This window comes from Ceratotherium simum, chromosome 8, assembly GCF_057802395.1.
Source record: "Ceratotherium simum simum isolate JZ-2026a chromosome 8, ASM5780239v1, whole genome shotgun sequence".
Classification (NCBI taxonomy): domain Eukaryota; kingdom Metazoa; phylum Chordata; class Mammalia; order Perissodactyla; family Rhinocerotidae; genus Ceratotherium; species Ceratotherium simum.
In genome coordinates, this window is record NC_141907.1 from 773090 (window position 1) to 787728 (window position 14639).

The 14639-nt window shown below is 58.7% G+C and overlaps 1 protein-coding gene across 3 annotated transcripts in view; it reads left to right on the plus strand.

Moving 5' to 3' along the window:
• MAEA (macrophage erythroblast attacher, E3 ubiquitin ligase) overlaps positions 1-14639 on the plus strand; it is a 39349-nt gene that overhangs the window by 23765 nt on the left and 945 nt on the right. The window contains exons 3-9 of one of the 3 annotated variants that reach the window (XM_004432208.3): positions 733-936; positions 5405-5527; positions 6221-6334; positions 9085-9161; positions 9591-9699; positions 12977-13110; positions 14168-14363. In XM_004432208.3, coding sequence (XP_004432265.1) covers positions 733-936; positions 5405-5527; positions 6221-6334; positions 9085-9161; positions 9591-9699; positions 12977-13110; positions 14168-14363 — 957 coding nt within the window. The remainder of the gene's footprint in view (positions 1-732; positions 937-5404; positions 5528-6220; positions 6335-9084; positions 9162-9590; positions 9700-12976; positions 13111-14167; positions 14364-14639) is intronic. The other 2 variants (XM_004432209.3, XM_014788812.2) reach the window with 2 other exon arrangements.

The window sequence follows — 14639 nt, forward strand, 5'->3', positions numbered from 1 at the left end:
AGTGGAACTTAAGAAAACACAGACAGAAAAATCTTAAAAGCAGCTAGAGGAAAAAGACCACTTCTAAAGGAGCAGCAAATACCCGACAGCTGACTTCTTGACAGCAGTTGGAGGCCAGAAAATAGTGGAATGTGCTGAAAGAAAACAGGGTCACTGAGAATTCTGGACCTGCACTGTCCAGTGTGTAGCCACTAGCCAGCCACATGTGGCCATTAATATTTAAATGAAATAAAATTAAGAATTCAGTTCCTCAGTTGCACTAGCCACTTCAGGTGATTGAGTCTGGCTGCTGTATTGGGCAGTGCAGGAATAGAACATTTCTGTCTAGCTGTATTCATTTTGAACAAAATTGACTTTAAGGAAACAAGTACTATAAGAGATAGAAAGTCAATTTATAATGATAACTGGTTTAATTAGCCAAGAAGCTATAACAAATTTGAGATTATACGTATCTGGCAACATAGCTGCAGGATATATACCTGAATGTACATAACGTCCCTGGAAAGAAGGCTGAATATCCAGAGTGGGCTGTGACATGCCTCTCAGTGTAACAGCTGAGCACAGACACGCCTCATGGGCAGGGGGACACTCCTCCCTTTACGTCCCCCGTGCAGTCCAGGGACCTCCCCAGCCTTCCTCTGACTTTTCCTTGCCCCCTGTTTGTGGACGCTCGGAATGGGGCAGCCTGGTCACCGCCCCGTCCTGACCGCTCCTCTGTGCTGCGTGTCTCAGGCGGTGGAGTCCATCCAGGCCGAGGACGAGAGCGCCAAGCTGTGCAAGCGCAGGATCGAGCACCTCAAGGAGCACAGCAGCGACCAGCCCGCAGCGGCCAGCATGTGGAAGAGGAAGCGCATGGACCGCATGATGGTGGAGCACCTGCTGCGCTGTGGCTACTACAACACGGCCGTGAAGCTGGCGCGGCAGAGCGGCATCGAGGTGGGCCGGCGTCCACGCCGCTCGCTTCCTGCGGCCTGCCGGGGAGAGGGAAGGGCGCGGGCCACCCTTGGACGTGCTTGTTGCTGCGCGGCGTGTGTGCTTGTGCCGTGGGGGCAGAGTTCCCTGGTCAGTAGAGGCCCCACACCAGGTGTGCTCCTGGCGCTGTTTTTATTGGCGTGAGGCCGCTTTTCTAGGGTGGGTCTGTTTTCAGTGGTACCCATGGTGCAGGCATAGAAATAAACAGTGCTGCTGCCTTCAGTGCTCTTCTCCTGGGCAGTGTGGAGCCTGCAGAGCAGGCTGCTTGGCAGTGGCGCAGGCGTCCGGCAGGGGCGGGGCTCTGTGGCCTCACTCAGTGACCTCGCCCCCTGACCAGGCCTTCACAGCTCTGGCTGCGCCTTTCTCTAGCCTTTGGGCTGGTTTAGCTGGGGGCTGCCCCTCTGCTGTCGGGCTGTGGTCCCCCTGGTCCCCTGAGGGCAGCACCCACCATGGTGGGGGGCCCACCGCGGTCGGAGCTGCCCAGATGCCCGCCCCCACCCCCGCTCTGCCCCATCCAGATTTAAGGTGATGTCCATGTCCCACGTTAACTAAAATGACCATGTTTTGAAATCTCTGGTGGCAGAATCTCTATAGAGAGCAGTGTCTTCATTGTCTTCATATCCTGGGTGGGATCTTGCCTTAGCTCTGTCCTTGAGCTGTGGCCTCTGCCATGCCCTTGGGACTTGCTGAGTCCACCCCTCTGTCCTGGGGGTGCTCCTCCCTATCTCCTCAGCCAATCTAAACACTGCTGGCCTTTCTGGGCCCATCTTCCCCCACCATGATCCCATCCCATTTTGTGGCTTAAATCCCACCCACGTGTGTGTGGCTCCCACCTAGGGCCAAATGGGCCTCAGCCCTGGAAGCTCCAAAGCCCAGCATAAGACCCCCTGTCCCCCAGTCCTGGGACGTGGCCTCGGGTCCCCCTCGGTGCTATGCTCTCGACCCCACGCAGGTGTCCAAAGGTCCTGGCTGTGCGCCCTGGCCCCACCAATCCACCATCTCCGTGTCACCGTCCTGGCCTCAGCCCCAGGCCATGGCAGGAGCCCCCTGCCCAGGCAGGCTCCTTGTCATCCCCTGGACTTGGCCATCTGCCGTCCTGCCTCTGCCGTGTCCTGCTCGCAACACTTCTCGCCCATCCCCAGGCCCCTGTGCTCCCTGGGCCCCTGTGGGCTCTGCTCCTTTCCTTCGACGTGGTCGTCACACTGACGCAGCAGAGGGGGCGCGTGTGCACCCCAGCCCTGGGCAGCTCCCAGGTGCCCAGGCTCCTGCAGTGGACAGCGGGGCCACCAGTCTCAGCTCTGGTGCCCAGCAGCCCCTCCCACCCGTCCCACCCACCCTCTTTCTTCCCCGCCCGACCGGCCAGCTTCTGCCTGACTGACAGGCTCTCCTTGCCTCATGTTCGCCTGGCATGTCCCATCCATCTGTGGTGGTGTTTAGAGAGACCTGCGAGGGCATGGCTGAGCGCACCTTGCAGTGGCTGGGGAATCACAAGCTACCCGCACCTCCTGGCTCCAAGGAATGTGTGCTCTGTAGGGGGAGAGAGGCATGGAGTCCAGTGGGATTGTGTGAGGGTGACGTGTTTACAGAGGTGCACAGGGCAGAGAGGGACAGGAGGAGGGCGAATTTCAGAAGGTTGGTTGGGGCAGACCTTGTCGAGGAGACACGAGGCTAGGCTTGAAGGGGGATGAGGGGAGGGTCCTAGGACAGGCCCCGGAGCTGCCATGTGTTGGGGTGGGGTCAGAGCATGTGCAGAGCTGGGAGACTGGGGGTTCACTCAACTGAAATGGGCCCAGGGAGGGTGCAGTGGAGGAATTGCTTTAAAACGCTCACCCTGGTTGCTTTGTGAAGAACAGAATGCGGGGGATGCTGGGGCCCCTAAGAAGTTGCTGCTCTGCTCCAGGCCCTGCTCAGATGGTAGTCAGATCCTGGACATCCTATACAGGGGGCGCCGCAGGATCTCCACGTGGAACCCCCAGCTTCATACCATGCGCACCTTGAAGTCACTTCTAGGAGGATGTCCTCCTGCCCTCAGGGTGGGGCGGGGCCTCCCGCAGGATAGGAAGAGGCTGGTGTATTGGGGTTCATTAAGAAATCTGTTCATCAAAAGACACCATGAAGAGAGAGCACCAGGCCAGCCCAGACGGGGGGCCTCGAGCCACAGGCAGTGCCGACGGTCACAGAGGAGAGCAATGCCTGCAGTCATGTCTGTCTGTGTCCATCCGGTTAGAAACCGCAATGCTGGCACCTCACGTGTGTGGACACCTGGCTTTCTTGGATGATGTTTAGTTTTGGTTTATGTTGTACACGCTGGCACCCCTCCAGCCAGCTGGTTTAACGTCACTCCTGTGACTTCCACGGCCAAGGGCATGTGGACGTCAGGGAAACCGTCAGCAGGAGAGAGAAAGATCCAGACACTGCAGCTGTGTGAACGGAGGACACACGGTGGACCGTGATGTGTGGGCGGAAGGCCACCTCTTGGGATTTAGAGCAGAGCTGAGAAACAAGGATGGAGAACAGGAGAGGAAGAGCCTTGGAAACTCGTGTGGGAGAGCCAGCGTGTGCCTGACAGGATAGGTTCAGGAAAAGAGTCAGAAGGTGGTGGAGAAAAGGTCACAGAAGTGATCTAAGAGCACAACCTCCTCTGAGGCGAGGTGCCGCCTCACCCTGTTCAGTGAATAGGAACCCGACGCTGGGCCTTCACACATGGCTATGGGGCTGTGGGCTATGGCCCACAAGAGGGGCAGGGGGAGGAGGCAGTGTGGCCGGGGGCAAAGGGGCTTGTCCAGGCCACACACCTGGTCCTCCTGGCCTGAGTCCTGCTCTGTGCCCTCTCCTCATCCCCAGGCCTGGCAGTCAGGACATGGGCTCCGGGAGCCCTGGTGGGGTGTCAGGCCGTGTGAGGTGGGGTGGCGTCGGGGCACCACCCACTCTCGGCCTCTGGCGGCCCAGCTGTCATCCTTACTGAGGGCGCAGTAGAGCTGCCCTTGCATGGCCACCCTGAACTGCCCGCTGCAGAGCTTCCTCAGAACCTGGAGCGCTCACAGGTGGTCTCCAGCACCCGGCCCTCCGCTGGTGCACACCCTTTGCCCTTTTGGTCTTCTGCTCTTCTGCCCTCACCGGCAAGCACTTGTTTGCACAGCCAGCCAGCCAGGGGGACCTGTGCTGGTCCGCGGGTGCAGTGCATGCTGAGCCTGTGCATTGCCATGAAACAGTACTCCGATTATTGTTTTTTGTTGTTAATTTTGCTGTAAATGTCTGGTTTTAACTGCAGAGTCATGAGCTATAATGTAGTTGTTTCTGTGTGTTAACTTACTGCCTACCTGAGATACAACAGTGTCTGAGTTGCTGTGGTTGCGTCTCTTGAAAAGCTTGTATCCCGTGCTGCACTCACTGGGGGCCTCTGAGGCCTTCTCCAGCCACACCTCCTGCGCGGAGGTCGGCCTGCCCTGGCTGGTTGGACGTGGAGGTTCTGTGGTGAACTCCTAACTTGCTTTGCCATGGCTGACCTTGGGCTGAGACAGTGGACAAGGAAGCAGACTTGCCCTCTGTGGCAGTGCCGAGCCGCTGTGTGAGGCCTGCACCGGGACGCTGGAGACATGTCTGAGTCACGGCTCGCCTGCTGGTGTGGGACTCCAGCACGTAGAGCGTCCGTGGTCACTTGAGAGTGCAAGGGATCCCTTGGGTTGGCTGTTCCACCCGTTCACTGAGAAACTGATGTCGGCTAACGTTTTTGGCTGGTGTGGCATGGGCGCATTCAGCACCCCGCCCTGCACCCTGTGCAGCTGGGGAAGTCGTCCTTGCTGGCGGCCTTGCAGGCCCCGGGCACCACACGGAGCTCCCTTAACTGCAGCAGATGTGTGGTTGAGTTGGTGGAGGTTCCTTACTGTGGGCTCCTCCAGAGCTCGGGGATGCACACCCTGGGCCAGTCTTCCCAAAGAGCGAAGGCACTGGAGAGAAGGGGAGGGGAGAGAAAACTGGGCCAGAGCCTGCCCCTTCTCAAAAACCTCGAGTTCAAGTAAATCTTAACAAGAGAAAACACACGGAAAGTGAGAGTGTGGGCTGCCGGGGTCTCCAGGTTTTCCTGGTGTAGGGCTGAAGTGGGGGTGGGCTCTGCCCTTGGGGCCCCAAGGTTCTGGGTGGGGCTCGGGAGACGGTATCTAAATGCGGCACAGGCCTTTCCGATGGCCAGACCCCACAGGGTGTGCTCCTGCGCCCGGAACAGCCTGGGGTGCTCCTGCGAGATCAGAACACCCCAGCCCTTCTGCCAGGCTGCACAGTGGGGTGCAGGGTTAGTGTCGGGGCGAGGTTGCTGGCAGCGAGCCCGCCGGGAGCGAGCCCGAGGGCATCCGCGGCCCTTGAGGCGGGGGTCCAGGGGTCCAATGCCTGAGTCCAGTGCCAGTGGTCTGAGCACGCACCGCTTTCTTCCCCTAAGGACTTAGTGAACATCGAGATGTTCCTGACGGCCAAAGAAGTGGAGGAGTCCCTGGAGAGGCGCGAGACCGCCACCTGCCTGGCCTGGTGCCACGATAACAAGTCCCGGCTGCGCAAGATGAAGGTGTGCGGGGCTCTGGGGGCGCGGGGCGCGCCTGGGGGGCGGGGGCGGGGCGCTCATGCGGAGCTGGGGTGGGCGGAGGCTGTGCCAGTGCCCCGGAACCAGCACGCCTCCACCTGCTGGTTCCAAGTTCTTTGCTTCTGGTTCGTGGACTGGGCTTGTGGGGTTTGGTGTGGGTCTTGGTTTTTCAGTGGTGATGTTTGGTTTTTAGATAAAATCCCTGAAGAGCGCGCCCGTTTGCCTTACGGCTTGGACCACTGTTCCAAGCGTGCGAGTCTGAAGGGCAAGGTGGTGGCCGGGCGCGCAGCATGTTCAGCGCTGCTGGGTTGGAGCCTGGGGCCGTGTGCCTGCTGTTCAGTCAGGACGCGGGGAGCCCCTGGGGAAGCTGGTGCCCCCCGGCAAGGGTGTCGAGTTCCGGGCTCAGATATTCTTCTCAAATACAGCTTTTCTTGAGACCCACAAGCAGCTTAAAAAATAGACACATAAACATAAATTACAGAATTTGAACATGCTTACTAAAAGGTAGTGTCACCGCGGGGCTTACAGAAATGGTTAACTGGTATTAACCTTCCCCTGCCTCCGTTAGAAAAACTGTTTGTTTTCTTTTTTCTAAACCGAGTGCGTTTAACCCCTCCCCGGTTGAGCTTGTTGTGTGCACACAGTCACCAGCCAAGGGTGACACTCTCTGCCACTCAGGGCCGCCAAAGTGAGCACGACGCGAAGACAGGACGGAAAAGTAGAGTGGCCAGTGGCTCCCCTAAAGAGAGTGAGGATCTTGGTATGGAAACCATAAAAGGAAAGCCCGAAGTGGTATGTAACTCTTGCCCGCTCGCCTGCTCCAACCCCACAGCTGCGCACACGGTGGGAGCTAGGTCAGAAGGAAGCTAGGCCTCCCGTCTTCATGGGCGTTTCTGCAAGCCCTGTCGCCTCCCAGACAACGCTGCTGCTTGGCGAGGGCGTGCCCACGGGGCTGGGTCTCAGGTGGGGCCTCGCAGCCATGGGGGCAGGGCGGGGGGCGGGGAGCCGGATCCAGGACAGCAGATCCTGTCACCTCTCCATTTGCCTTGAAAGAACACAAGTAGCCAGACAGCAATGCATTTGGAAGACGCCCTGGTGAGGTGGACAGACCACACAGTTCGTGTATGTGCATGAGCTCACACGTGGGCGCACACGCAGGCCGGGGAGGGGAGAGGAGAGAGGAGCATGGAGGGGCCACAGACACAAGCGGGACCCCTCAGATCAGTCCTGAGACTCCAGACGAGAAAGGAAACTTTGAGGCCAAGTTCCCGTAGTTGGAGAACACTTCTGGGATAACGGTGTGCCAGTTATCCTAGCATCTGTGGGCTGACTCAGGCCTCCAGTCACTGCCCGACACTGGCGCAGCGGGGTCCACGCTGCCTGTCTGGAATGTCAGATGGAACCACACACGTGGCCACCCCATGCCTGTCACAGATAGCACAGGATGTAGCCAGCGTGCAGTACTCGGTGTGACCACCTAGAATCGTGGTGTTATGCGTTTGAGTCTGAATCCTGGAGTTTCAGTACATGTGTAGTTTACCTATTAGTGGACCGTTTGACCGTTAACCACATAGAGCCAAGGGCTGTTGTAAATAACGACGTGTTTGAACGCGTCAGTTGTATAAAGTGAGAGTTTTACCCGTAACACTGCTTGTCTGGCACGTCCGCCCAGCGGCTCCCTCCTGCTTTTAGACACAGCCCCCAGTGCCCTTGAGTGCAGAAGTGGAGATCATCCATTGCCCTGGGGAGGCAGGCAAGGCCTCTTCCCACCGGTCTCCCCTCGGCCCCTGCTGGTCTGGCCTTTGAAGGGAGCTTGTCACTGGGGCCAGGACTTCGTTCCTCTTCATGATTTGTGCCACACCTGCCGCTCAGCACACGGCACATGCTCCCCCAGTTGGGGTCGGGCCAGACTGCTGCCTGGGCGCAGAGGGTGGGGAGGAGGGGGAGGGCAGGGACACCTGCCTTGCCGGGAGCACCCGTGGTGTGGACGTGCTGGGCACCAGGTGAGTGGCTCTCTGCACCTTTGCCCTGGCCAGCCCCCGGCTCTGGGCAGCACAGTCCATCATCAGTCACGTCAGCCGGTGCTCCACCCTTGTGTCTGTGGAGTGGGCTGGGGCCGCATGGAGGGCACCCCTGATGGGTCCGGCTGAGGTGCTTCCTGAGAATGCAGCGAGCACCCCTGGAGGCTCGGGGTGGGGGCAGGGTTGACTGACTACTGGCCGTGTGGAATTTCCGTTGGTGCCATCTTGTGGTCTGGGTACCCTGGAAGTCAAAGTGACAAATGAGTGAAGAACCCTAAGAGTTGCTTCTTCTATGAATTCCACACATACTGTTTCTGGTGGGAAATACTGAGTGTTTTCTGAAACCACGTTGAAGATATAGTTTAAATTATTTCTTTTGTAAAATAATCCAGCTTTTCATCTTCAGTTACAAAAGTGAATTTTGCCTGCTTGCTCCCTACCCTCAGCCACAAGAGTTTTAGCCCAAATTGGATTGATGCCACTAAGATTTCAGTGTTCGTGTTTAGGCTTCCGTACCAGTGACCCGGCCGCTAGTGCACGGTTAGCACCCCTCAGAACCCCGGGCGGAGCCGTTGGACCGACGCCTGCCAGACACTCAGCCGCCTTGGCCCACCTCCTTCCAGCAGCTCCCGCCCCAGGCCCCTCGCACCCTCTGAAAACCCTGGGGCCCTGCCTTTCACAGGAGCCAGTGTCTGACCACCTCTGCCCACCCGCCTGGTCCTGGCGACTGCAGGGCCTCGAACTGGCTCTTTCCTCTGGCTAGAACCTTCTCCCCAGGCGTCCGTAGGGCCCCTACCTGACACGAGTCCTTCCGGTGCGCCCTGCTTAGAGACCCAGGTTCTCACCCGCTCTGCGCTTGTTGCTCCTCTTCTGCCCGTGCAAGGTGCCACCATCCCGCACCTCCTCCACCAGGTGTCAGGGCCTCGGCATGGGTGGCCCGCCTCTCCCAGAGCAGCACCTGTCTGGGACAGACCGTGGGGACAGACCCGGCAGCTCGCGATTCTGAGTCCGAGGCCCCTGCCGAGGCTGTGCTGGAGGAGGGGAGTGGGGTTGGGAGAAGGAAGCGTGGCATGCTCGGGCTCGTGTGACTTTCCTGGTAATAACACATTCCGGGGAGCTGCTTCGTCCTCAATGAGTTGGGAACCTGCCATCACGTGGACACTCGGGAAGTCGCGGCCCCAGCGCCTCGAAGTGACTGCTAGCTGCTTCTCACCCTCAGTGACTCCTGTCAGGCGCCCAGGGCCCAGCCCCACGGGGGCCGCTCGGGGCCATTGCCCCTGGGTTTGCAGTGCGGCTCGCGCCACACTGCCCCAAGGCTGTGCAGGGACAGGCTGGGCCGCGGACACCAGAGCCCACAGTGTGGGCCAGGGCTGACATTGCAGTTTTGGCGTCAGACCTGCCTCCCGGTGGCTCTGAGTGTCTGTGGCGGTGTGTGCGTAGCGTTGAGCTGGTCTGGCGGGGTGTGCGGGGACGTGCCTCTGCAGTGGCGTCTTCTGAGCTTTGTCGTGCCTTTGTCCCCAGAGCTGCCTGGAGTTCAGCCTAAGGATTCAGGAGTTCATTGAACTCATCCGGCAGAACAAGAGACTGGACGCGGTGAGGTAGGACGTGCAGATGGGCACATGGTCCCTACCGGAGGGTGGGGCTCCCTCCCTGACGTCCCAGGGCGGGCGTGGGGCAGGGGCATCTGGGTGCAGTTGGTGTTGCCGGGGTTTGGTGCCCATAGCCAGGGCCACATGGAAGGGCTCGGGCAGGTGCCCTTTGCGGCTTGGTTGCCGCACCTGGGTGTTTCCTCTGTGGGATTCTGCGCTTGGTGCGTGGGCCTGGCCCCATCTCCCTGAGGGGCTTCTCCATGACGCTGCTCTCCAGCGTCTGGGTGGGGTCGCGCCCAGTGCATTGAGCTCCCGGCAGCCCCTGGCCCAGGTGGCACGGGGTGGGGCTCCCTTGGTCCTGAGGCTGTGGTGTAGACTGAGCTCAGAGTCTTAAAGATGACAGTGCAAACTTAGATGAACCAAAGTCTTGTTTTCTAGACACGCAAGAAAGCACTTCAGTCAGGCCGAAGGGAGCCAGCTGGACGAAGTCCGCCAGGTCATGGGCATGCTGGCCTTCCCGCCAGACACGCACATCTCCCCCTACAAGGTAACCTGTGCCTGTGCCCTCAGGCTCCAGAGGGCTGGGCTGTGGCCGCTCCCACCCTCGAGCAGGACCAGCACTCCAGGTGGCCCTCTCCCGTTTCGTTCCTGTTTTGCTGGATCAGAGAGCGTCACACGTGTTCAGCCTAGAAAGCCCAGGGCTTGGGCTCTGGTGCCTTGCCTGCCTCCGTCGCCCTCTCCCTGCCCTTCTCTGTCTGGAACACCTTGGTCAGAAGCTGGACAGATGTGGTCTGGCTGGTGCTTTTCCAGCCTCGATTGTTTCTGTCGTGGTCTTTCTCTTCCCTGTGCCAGGGTCACTGGGCACGTCTTCCGTGCTTGGTCCCTCCCCCGTGGAGGCCCCTGCTGCCCTTGACCTTGTGGTCTTGGTGTGGTCTGGGCAGGGGTGTGGGCCTGCAGCATCGCTAACCAGCCGCCGTGGCTTTGGGGGGGTCATCTGGCCTGTTGAAACCTAGGGGCAGCCCTGATGATCTCTGAATCGCCTCTCGGGTCCTTCTTCCCATCTTGAAGCATATTGCACGTTGACAGCCAAGTACCTCTGTGGTCCTGTCTTGTCAGATCTCAGTCTGACAGCCTTCCTCGTTCCTTCCGTCTCCCTCCCCTTCAGGTCAGACCTGCCGTGTTCCTGCGGGGTGGCTGGTTAAGTTCTTGGTCACACCCCCACTGTCTCTTTATGGAAGGATCGCTTGGCCCGCCCTGAGAGTTCTCTCCTCCGCAGGCTTTCTCAGTGTTGGCAGAGTGGACAGGCTGAGACTTTTCCAGATCCTCAAGCTCTTCTTCCTTTTGACTGACAATCCCATCTTTAAGTCATTTCTCTCGTCTCATATTTTACTGTAAACACTCAAGAGAAGCCAAGCTTCCCCTTCAACACTCTGCTCAGAAACAGCTTCAGCCGGGTATGCGATTTCATCCGTCACTGCTTCTACCTTCCGCAGACAGCGGGACAGGAACACAGTTCAGCCGAGCACTTGGCCTCTGTATAACAATGATCGCCGTTCCTTTGGTTCCCAGTAACATGTTCTTCCTTCCGTCTCAGACTTCCCAGAATGGCCTTTTCCGTCTGCATTTCCACCCACCTTCTGCTTGTGGCCCCTGAGGAATTCTCTCAGAAGACAGGGCTCTCTCTCCAGCTCTCCTCCTGTGCTCCCACCAGCATCACCCATGAGGGTCCGTTCCCGGCTGTGTAGGCTCCTTCTAGATGCACCTCCAGACTCCCAGCCTCTGCCTGTTACCTGAATCCACAGCCGCATCCACATTTTTCCATATGTATATTGCTTATTTATTTGGTTTGTTTTCTGTCTTGGCCCCTGTCTTAGTCTGTTCCGGCTGCTGTAACAAAATCCCGCAGACTAGGTGGCTTATAAAAAACAGAAATTGGGGCCGGCCCCGTGGCTTAGCGGTTAAGTGCGCGCGCTCTGCTACTGGCGGCCCAGGTTCAGATCCCGGGCACGCACCGACGCACCGCTTCTCTGGCCATGCTGAGGCCGCGTCCCACATGCAGCAACTAGAAGGATGTGCAACTATGACATACAACTATCTACTGGGGCTTTGGGGGAAAAAAAAGGAGGAGGATTGGCAATAGACGTTAGCTCAGGGCTGGTCTTCCTCACACACACACAGAAAAAGCAGATATTTATTTCTCATGGTTCCGGAGGCTGGAAGTCTGAGATCAGGGTGCTGGCACGGTCAGGTGAGGGCCTCTTCCGGTTGCAGACTTCTCCCTATGTCCTCGCATGGGGGAAGGGTCTAGGGGCTCTGTGGGGTCCCTTTTATAAGAGCACTAATCCTATCCGTGGGGGTTCCACCCTCATGACCTAAGCATCTCCGAAGGTCCCCCCTCACATCGGAAGGTGGCTGGAAGCTTCTCCACCCTGCTTGAATTCACAAGTTCTACGGGGTTTAGGAATATCTTATAATTAAAATCATCAGGTCACAGAGATCTTCAGGTGGGGAGTCAACTCAGATTCTAACTCATAGCATCTTACATGTCTCTTCCCTGCTCTGGAGAAGATTGGTTAGAAATGCAGGAAAGGCTGACCGGCCCTTGGAGATGAGGCGTCCAGCTCAGGACGGGTGTGGAGTCCGTGTCTCCTTCCTCCCTGAGGGGGCCTTGCAGGGCAGCAGGGAGCCAGGAGTGCTGCCATCCGCCACCTCCAGGGCAGGAGGGCCGAGCCTCGGGGAAGGCTCCGTGCCAGCACAAAGGAGAAGCCATGGCAGCCAGCGCGCATGACACCTCCCCGGAGCAGAGCCTTCCATCTGTGTGGGCGTCTCCAGCAGAGTCCAGGCCGGCCGGGTGACAGGCGCAGCCCACGGACACTTAACAGTGAACGATGGTCAGAAGAATTCAGCAACGCGCAAACTGAGATGCACACGGGAGAAGCTGGGCTTGGAGGAAACAGGCAGTTCAGGGTACAGAAAACCTAAGGGAGAGTCGAGGCAGTGGGGTGTCCTGAAGCCAGAGCGACCAGAGCAGAGAACGAGAGCAGTCGCGAGAGGCGGCTGAGTTGCCATGTCAGGGCAACAGCACGCTCGTCCTTCGGGGTGGGATGTCGGCCGCGTGTCTAGATGTCACACGAGAAGCAGGGCGAGGCGGCCGCCCGGAGCCAAAGAGTTGGGTCTCGGGAGCTGGTGCCGGGGCTGTCACCTTCAGTGCGGGCTTCGGGACCACGGCTTAACCTCCACGGACTTCGTTTTGATAAAAATAACATTGAAAACACACTTTCTGGAACGTTGAAGTGCAGCGTGATGTGTCCCAAAACTGGGACTTGGAGGAGCCTCGTGGCGGCTGACGGCGCCTCCTCGCAGGCGGGCTCCTGGTTGGCGTGAGGACGTGACCTCTGAGTCTGAGCCGGGTCATGGTAGGGACAGACGTCAGCCAGGGTTAATTCTGTGTCCTGTGGCCCTTCCACCTGCAGTGGAGGTGCGTGCCCCGTTTACCAAGTCATTTTCTGGAATGAGGCTTTTCCTTTAACTCCAGAGCGTGCTCTGTGCCCAGCTGTCCTTCCAGCTCACTGGGTCCTCTTCTTTTCATGAGGCCTCCAGAGCAGCGTGTCCCCGGGAACGTTAGTGTTCCAGGAAGTTAGGTCTCGGGGTCCCGTCAGCGCCTGGAGGTCGGGGCCCAGCGAGGGCTCTCGGGGGGTTTGTCTGTTGCCTGTGTCCTCCACGGGGAAAGAGCTGCAGGTTGGTTTGTGCTGTCAGTGATGACAGCGTGCTTCTGTAAGCTGTCCCCAGAGGGTCCCCAGCGTGCCCTGCCCTGTCTCTTACAGGACCTGCTGGACCCGGCCCGGTGGCGGATGCTGATCCAGCAGTTCCGGTACGACAACTACCGGCTGCACCAGCTGGGAAACAACTCCGTGTTCACCCTCACCCTGCAGGCCGGCCTCTCGGCGATAAAGACACCGTATCCTTCCGGCTTTGGGGGCCCCTTGTGCTCGGCCCCACTCGGTCTGGCTTCACGTCCGTGATCCTGCGCCTTGCCAACCTTTGTCTTCTGTCGGGAGAACCAACTGCAGACTGGGCTCCTGACTTGTGTTGTGGCTCCGCAGTGTGGAGACGGTCGGAGGCAGAGAGTCTTGTCTTCGCTTGGTTGCAGAAACCTCACTGAGCCCGCTCCATCTCCGTCTCGTTCCAGACGTGCCAGGAGCACTGCCTGGTGATCAGACAGCAGATGTTTGCATGTTTCCTGGCAGCTGGGACTGCAACCATTCAGAGTACTTTCCCATGAGATTCCCAGGAATCCTCTACAACTTTAGTTGGTCTGAGCCCTTGTTGCCCTGGCCAAGTGTCTTCTCTTCTCGAACTCATGAAATGGTGGTCACATCTCATGGAGCAGCAGTCCTGTCCCCAGAGAGCTGAGACCTTCTTACCCCAGCATGTGGGTCCCTCTGTCCAGATGGCAGATCCCTCTTGAGTACAGAATGTGGTCCCCTCCCGGATTGCCCCTAGGTTTCTCCCCATCAGGACCCCTTAGTCATCATCTGTCAGCACCGTCATCTGACGCTGGGCACATTGGACAGGCCCCATGTGTGACAGGACTTGGGTCCTGTTGAGGAGGACAGGGGCCCAGAGGGCTAATGACTGTCCCGGGGCCACTGCTGCTGCCCAGCAGAGCCTGGCGGGGAGCCAGGGTGGCCTATGTCTAGCGCTTTCGAGAGAAGCACTTGCTCTGTAGCTCTCAGCCTTCTCTGGGCCTGAGCCCGTCCCGGTGCACGGGGTGGGGAGGGCACATGGGGCTGCCGAGCTTACCTGTTCCCTCTTTCCAAATGCAGGAGGGACCCTGGGCTCTTGTTCCCACTCAGGCCTCAGTGAGGCTGTTTCCTGCCAAATGTAGTGTTTTCTTTGCCTGAAAGAAAACTCCACACTGGCTTTCTGCCTGGTGCCCGAGTGGCTGGGAGGGAGCAGCCCCAATGCACCCTGTCGCCCGCCACCCCGCGACCCTTCCTTAACCTGAAGCACAGACAGTGCTACAAGGAGGACGGCAGCTCCAAGAGCCCCGACTGCCCCGTGTGCAGCCGCTCGCTGAACAAGCTGGCACAGCCCCTGCCCATGGCCCACTGCGCCAACTCCCGCCTGGTCTGCAAGATCTCGGGCGATGTGATGAACGAGAACAACCCGCCCATGATGCTGCCAAACGGCTACGTCTACGGCTACAATGTGAGGGCCGGAGGGGGCGGGGGCCGGGGGAGGGCGGGCTGTCCCCCTCTCTGTTTGCAGCAGGAGCAGATGGGCTCCAGCCCTGAGCTGTCATTTGAAGGAGGGATTGGGGGGGCAGGGTGGGTGAGAAGCTTGGGGCTTCTTGATGGGAGTACCTTCCAGAAGTAACTTTGCAGAGTAATGATTTATTCCCTGATAGTTCGTTGTGTGGATTTTTAATAGAAATCTTAATGCGTGTTGCATTGGCTTGTCTCAATGCACTTGGTCTTATTTTTC